This window comes from Hyperoodon ampullatus, assembly GCF_949752795.1.
Source record: "Hyperoodon ampullatus genome assembly, chromosome: 2".
NCBI classification, from domain to species: domain Eukaryota; kingdom Metazoa; phylum Chordata; class Mammalia; order Artiodactyla; family Ziphiidae; genus Hyperoodon; species Hyperoodon ampullatus.
The window spans coordinates 41,060,243-41,066,872 of record NC_136915.1 but is presented as its reverse complement, the minus strand read 5'-3'; the positions used below and the strand labels follow the sequence as shown (position 1 = coordinate 41,066,872).

The window sequence follows — 6,630 nt, the reverse complement described above, 5'->3', positions numbered from 1 at the left end:
AAATGGACCTTTAAAAGGAGGCAGGAGGGTCCACCATCAATAGGATTATGGAAGAAGCAGGAGAGGTTCAAAGACTGAGAGGGACTTGACCATTGCTGGCTTTGAAGAGAAGGGGACCATGAGTGAAGGAATGCAGGCAGCCTCTAGAAGCTGGGAATGGCTCTCAGCCAACAGCAAGGAAATGGGACCATGATCCTTCAGCTGCAAAGAACTGAATTCTGCCAACAACTGAATGAACAAGGAAATGGAGTCCCCCAAGCCACATCCAGAAGAGAATGAAGCTCTGCAAATACCTTGATTTTAGCCCAGGTGAGACCCATATCAGACGGCTGACCTACAAAACTAAAAGACAATACACTTGTGTAGCTTAATACACTTTAGCCACTAAGTCTGTGGTAATTTGTGATGGCTGCAATAGAAACCCACAGTTACCTTAGTAAAACCCCCATTTTAAAGGACTCATCACAGAAGGGTCCCTACAGTCATTGAAACCATATTTTTAAAAACTCGTATCTGGTCCTTAATGATTCTAGTATATTAAACTATATTATAATTGGAAATGTGTATATAGCCAACAAAAAAAATAAAATTGTGAACTGAAAACTACAAAGCCTGTTATTTTATATAAAAACTCTAAAAAGTTCACGACTCGTTTTTATGAGAAACATTTCATCTAGGAGTGATTTCTAAGGCAGTTTCTTGAGTTTCCATAAAAACAGAACCTTCTGTCTCAGAAGAAGGGATATCAATAAAAGGACCAGAATCCTCTATATCCAAGTTCGGTGGTTTCTCCTGTTCATAACTCAGGTTTGAATTATCTTTCATTTGAATCTCTTGCTCTTCCAACTCCAAAGATTTATCTGGGTCTGGAGCTACAACTTCATCCTCTTCATGATCATGCAGAAAACTACAAATCATGTTGGGTCTACAGGAGAAATCATTTTCCTTGATTTGCAGCCATTCCACACCACCTATGTTTTCTTCTCCTTCCTTCTTTTCTGTCAGAAGAGTTCTTGTCATGCTGAGCTTCTTCATTGTGTGGCATTTATATTTTAGCACTGTTTTATTATTGCCTTCTGCATCCACATGTTCAACATTTTCTTCAAAGATAACACAGGTCCCAAGAGTGTCTTCATACTCTCCAGCAAAGACATAGCTGTCCACTTGCAGAATGGGCTTCTCAGTATCAATTCCCAAAATCTTGCATTTATTTTCACATTTTGAGAGAAAGTCTGAGTCAATAATTCCTGATAATTCCACCAGAACCAACTGCTCTGCCTCCTCCTCCTCCTCCTCTTCCCAGTACCCCCGACTCGGCTCCTCGGCCGCCGCCACCATGCCGCCGCTCCTCCACGCGGCCTCTGAGCCGTCCTGTATCACCTTTTTCCCCTCTGCTTCCATTATCACGTTGCCCTCTATCTGACTCTGACTCCTCCTGGTTCCCTTGTGATTACATAAGGCCCACCGGGATCACGCAGCACAATCTCCCCATCTAAGTGTCATTAACTTGATCACATCTACAAAGTCCTTTGCCATAGGAAGCAACATTCATAGGTTCTAGGGATTCGTACTTAGATGTCTTTAGGAGGCCATTATTCAGTTTACCACGAGGACTCAGTGCTCCAGGAGGTTAAAGCTTGGTAGCTATGGACAAAACCAAATGATATCTACGTCAGCATCTCCTCCTTCCCCCAGCAGCTACCTAGCTCCAACGTCACATGAGGACCCTTCCTTGTTCAGAAAGTCTTCTCTAAGATGGATGTGGCTTACCATCAATGCAATGCTTGTAGCTATTTGGGGACCCTCATACGCGTACCCAGGTCCTTATCTTTCCTGCAATGGAGCCAGTACAGTTCAGTCTCAGGAGGCTGCCCCCCAGGTTGGAAGTAATCCCAATTCCAGCAGACCCAATTTGTAACTAGGGCTCAGAACTTTTACAGTGTCTCCTCCCACACCCACTTCTTGCTTTTCTAAAGTAAGCTGGCCTGTTACGCGGCCATTTTCTCTAAGGCTGTTGTATGAGAAATTGGAAGTGATACCTCATTGGCTTATTACTTTCTAAAACTCAGTCCGGGGAATGGCAATCTAATTATTATTGGCTGAACCGGCATATCTTACATAGGGAGACAAGCTTAATAAAACAAAGTATTCTTTTGGGTATGTATTATTATAGCTGCATAATACATATCAAGACAAAACACATTTTTCCAAGGGGTACAATTCATACTGTTCTATATAAGAAAATTCTTACCACAGAGTGATTCCTGCTTTATCTTTTCATTTCAAACTCCATCAGAAATTTTAAAAGTCTTGTTTCTCGTAAACCTTCCATACCATGCTCAGTGATAAATAAGCCGGCAGTCCAGCATTAGAGGTTTAGAAATAGTTCTACTTTAAAACACACAGAACCATTTTGAGAATCAGCTTAAGTGATAGAAATGTACTTTCAGAAACACAAATTTATATTCAGACGCAAGATCATAATAATATATATAACATATTCTATTAATAATAACAGTTACTGTTGTCATCATGATTACCTGGTTGTATTGTATCTTAAACTAAGTGGCATGTTTGCTATTGATAATATTAAACTAATAAATAATGAGAACCAGTATTTTATAGCAGAAAGAAGGCTACCTTTGGAACAGGGCAGACTAAAGTTTACATTCCTGCTGGGCCAGGTACTATCTGTGTGAGTGTGGGCAAGTATTTACTCTGATTTTGCTTCCTTGTTTGTTAAATGAGGATTCAAATACCTTGTACAGATGTGTGGGATATATAATTGTGTATATAAAGTACCTTGTACAATGCCTGTATATAATGAACCATCACTGAATGGTTACTATGGCTATTCTTATTGTTATTAGGCTTATAACTAATGAAGACACTGACTTTGCCACTACATCAATTCCTTTATGGAGACTGAACATGAATGAAAGAAAACAGAGGTCTTTAAAAATGTCTCTGACCTTCTGACCATTTAGCCAGGGAGTCTAAGTTACCATTCTCACTTCATAAATGCAAAGTTGACTATATAAAAAGAAAAAAATTGTTCTAATCTATTCCCACCAAGTATTCATCAAATGAGGTAGGATCTCTGGGAAAGATTAAGAGCTTACATTTTTTATTGGACTTACTTCCCATAAATTTTCATAGAGGATAAAAGGAGAGGAAGTGTAGAAGTGGTACTATTTCTGTTTTATCTGCTACCTGCAGTTATACATCTTCCTGAGATATCATTAATTATAGTGGTGCCATTCACAATGCTTTTATTCAGGCCTGCTAGAATTTTCACCAAAAATTCTACACCTGGGGCTTAGAAATTGGCAGCTGAATTTTTGCATGAGGCTGAAACTTGAAGGCTGTGACAGAGGCAACACCTTCAAACTAGTCAATGTAGACTGAATATTTGTGTCCTCTCCCCAGTACACATGTTGAAATCCTAACCCCCAGTGCGATGGTATTTGTGGTTGGGGACTCTGAGAGGTAACTAGGTGATGAGGATGGAGCCCTCATTAATGTGATTAGTGTTCTTATAAAAGAGACCCCAGAGAGCTCTCTCACCCTCTTTGCCATGTGAGGATACAACGAGAAAATGGCTATCTGAAGCCTAGAAAAGCTCTTTCACCAGAACCCAACTGTGCTGGCACACTGATCTTGACTTCTGACTGGACTTCTGGCCTCAAGAACTGTAAGAAATAAATTTCTGTGGTTTATAAGCAATCCGATCTATGGTGTTCTGTTCTAGCAGCCTGAACTAAGACAGGAGCTGTGCAGAGAGAGCCCAGAAACTGATGAGGGGTTTCCCCAAAACTTCAAGGCTGAGGGATGAGCTTTACATGCACAGGTGAGACCACCTGAGGCTTGCCACTTAGCAGCTGCTACAGGGTTGGGAGCAGAAGAGAGATACTTGAGATCAAGCGGTGCTAGGGGACACTGGATTTCTGAACCTTCCATTGTGGAGAGATCTTTTTTAACACTTTGTTAATACTCCTGGAATCCAGCTGATACACCAGAAAGGCTGCACCTTAGAAGAAAGGACCATGTCCTATAGTAAGGCCCACACTAGACCTGCCTTAACAAAGTCTATAACCAAGCCTGGCAAGACCCATAGGAGAGACAGAGTTTGGAAAGCTGGGTCCTACCAAGTTAGAGGGGCTATAGAAACATCTTGGGCTTTCCACATACCTGCAGTAAAAACATATTGCTAAGTCTCCACCAGTTTAAGGTAATCAGCCAGTAATTAAACTGCCTGCTAAAACAAGAGTCAACACTCTTCAGAGAAAAGATAATAGATAACCCAGAATCCAGGGTCTTACAATGTGTTATTCAAAATATCCAGTATTCAATTAAAAAAATCATTAGGCACACAAAGAAACAAGAAAATGTGATTCATAGTCTTGAAAACATGCAGCTAATGGAAACAGAACTCGACATGGTATAGATGTCAGATGTCAGATGTCAGATATAGCATACTACAACTTTAAAGCAGTTATTGTAAATATGTTCAAAGAATTAAAGGAAAATATGTTCAGGGAGTAAAGGAAAATATGGTCCTAATGAGTGAGCATGAAATCTCAGCAGACATGTGGAAAGTAAAAAAAAAAAAAGACTAAATGGAAATTTTAGAACTGAATAACACATTAACTGAAATGAAAATTTTACTGGATGGGCTTAACATCAGATTAGGGACGGCAGAAGAGTCAGTTACCTTGAAGACAGCTAAACAGAAATTGTACAATCTAAAGGATTTGAAAAAAAAAAGATTGAAGAAAAATGAAGAGAACATCAGAGATCTGTGGACAAGAGTATGCAGTCTAATATATACTCTTATTTTATAATCCAGATTCCCAAACCAGGACAAGACAACAAAGAAAGGAAAATTATAGGTCCAAGTTTCTTATGAACATATATGCCAAAACCTAAATAAAATATTAGCTAACATAATACAAAAGCATATTCACAAAATAACAAAGTGTAAGACAACAAGGAAGGTACAATATCAGTAAACTATCAATGTAATTCATTTCACACATAGGCTAAAGTTGAAAGCCCATATGATTATCTCAATAATCAGTGTAGAAAATGCATTTGAAACTATTCAACACCTACTTTCTTTTGTATGAATTAATAAAAAACTAAGTATATGCAAAAAAAAACAAAGAAAAAATAGTATAATGAACTCCAACATACCTGCCATCAACAATTACATGGCTGATTTGTTTTATCCATACCCTCACCCACTGTCCATCACTAAAAACTCCCACCTCCACTGGAGGTTTTTAAAGCAAATCCCAGACATCATATTTCATCCATAAATACTTCAGTGTGTATGACTTTATAAAAGATAAGGGCTCCTTTTTAAGAACCAGACCCTGGGCACTCTTATTATTCCTAAAAAAAATATCAAAAATTCTTTAAGATCTTCATATATCCAGTGAGCATTCAAATTTTCCCTCTTGCCTCATAAATACTTTATATTAGGTTATGTCTCTTTAGTCTCTTTTAATACACAGGGTCCACAGGGTCTCCCTTTTTGTTTTTATTTTTCCTTTGCAATTTGTTGAAAAAAAATCATCTTGTCTTCATTTTGCTGCTTATATCCTTATTTTGTTTAACAAGTTAGTTACTTTAAATATTGTATTTCCTGTACATTGGTGATTTATTTGGATGCTTGGTCAGATTCAAGTTTGATTTTTTAGGCTTGAAAGGTGGTATTTTATTGCATTATCCCAGAAGGGGCATAACGTCTGATTATCTCTCTTTTTGTGATGTTAAGATTGGTCAGTGTGTTTAAGTGTTGTCAGACTGACCTACTCATGATAAAAATCCTCATCAGCTTTTCACTGATGGTTTTAATAGCCATAAATATTGTTATTCTTTATTCTTCCTGTTCATTTATCTCTGGGAGTTTTCTATAAAGAAAACTCATCAACTCTTTGGTCACCCTGAGGTATAGTTCCAACAAGAAATTCAGTATGAATGTTTGATTCTTTCTTTTTATTTATCAGATTTCAGAATTAGTTGGTTCTTAAATCACCCAAAGCTGACTCATGCTTTTTTGCCCCTTTGAGTAACTTTACCACCTGATGGATTTTTACAACATCTGATGTGTTTTGATGCAATACAATTATCATTCCTTTTGGTGCTTGTGGTAGGCAGAATAATAATCCCCCAAAGATGCCTGTATCCTAATCCCTGGATCTGTGAATGTATTATCTAAAATGGCAAAGGGAGAGTTAAGGTTATGTAATTAGAGTTGTTAATCACATGAGCTTGAGAAACGGCAATTATCTGGGTGGGCTCAATGTAATCACAAGAGTCCTTAAAAGTGGAAGGAGAGAGGTAGAAGAGTAGGCCAGAGTGATGCACTGTGAGAAGAACTTGACTCTTCTTTGCTGGCTTTGAAGATGGAGGAAGGGGATTATGAGCCAAGGGATGTTGGTGGCATCTGGAAGCTGAAAAGGAAACAGATTCTCCCCTACAGCCTCCGGAAAGGAACACAGCTGATCCTTTGATTTTAGCCCAGCGAGACCTGTGTCAGACTTCTGACCTACAGAGCAGTAAGATAATAAATTTGGGTTGTTTTCAGCCTCCAAGTTTGTAGTAATTTGTTATGGTGGGAAT

General features: G+C 38.5%; 1 protein-coding gene across 1 annotated transcript; it reads right to left on the bottom strand.

Annotated features, from left to right (window-relative positions):
- Nucleotides 1-669: 669 nt before the first annotated feature.
- LOC307064276 (general transcription factor 3C polypeptide 6-like) lies at nucleotides 670-1,401 on the bottom strand (the record flags this gene model as incomplete). The annotated part of the gene is made up of 1 exon (XM_079720757.1): nucleotides 670-1,401. The coding sequence occupies one exon, from the start codon at nucleotides 1,399-1,401 to the stop codon at nucleotides 670-672; it is 732 nt and encodes a 243-aa protein (XP_079576883.1).
- Nucleotides 1,402-6,630: the final 5,229 nt, after the last annotated feature.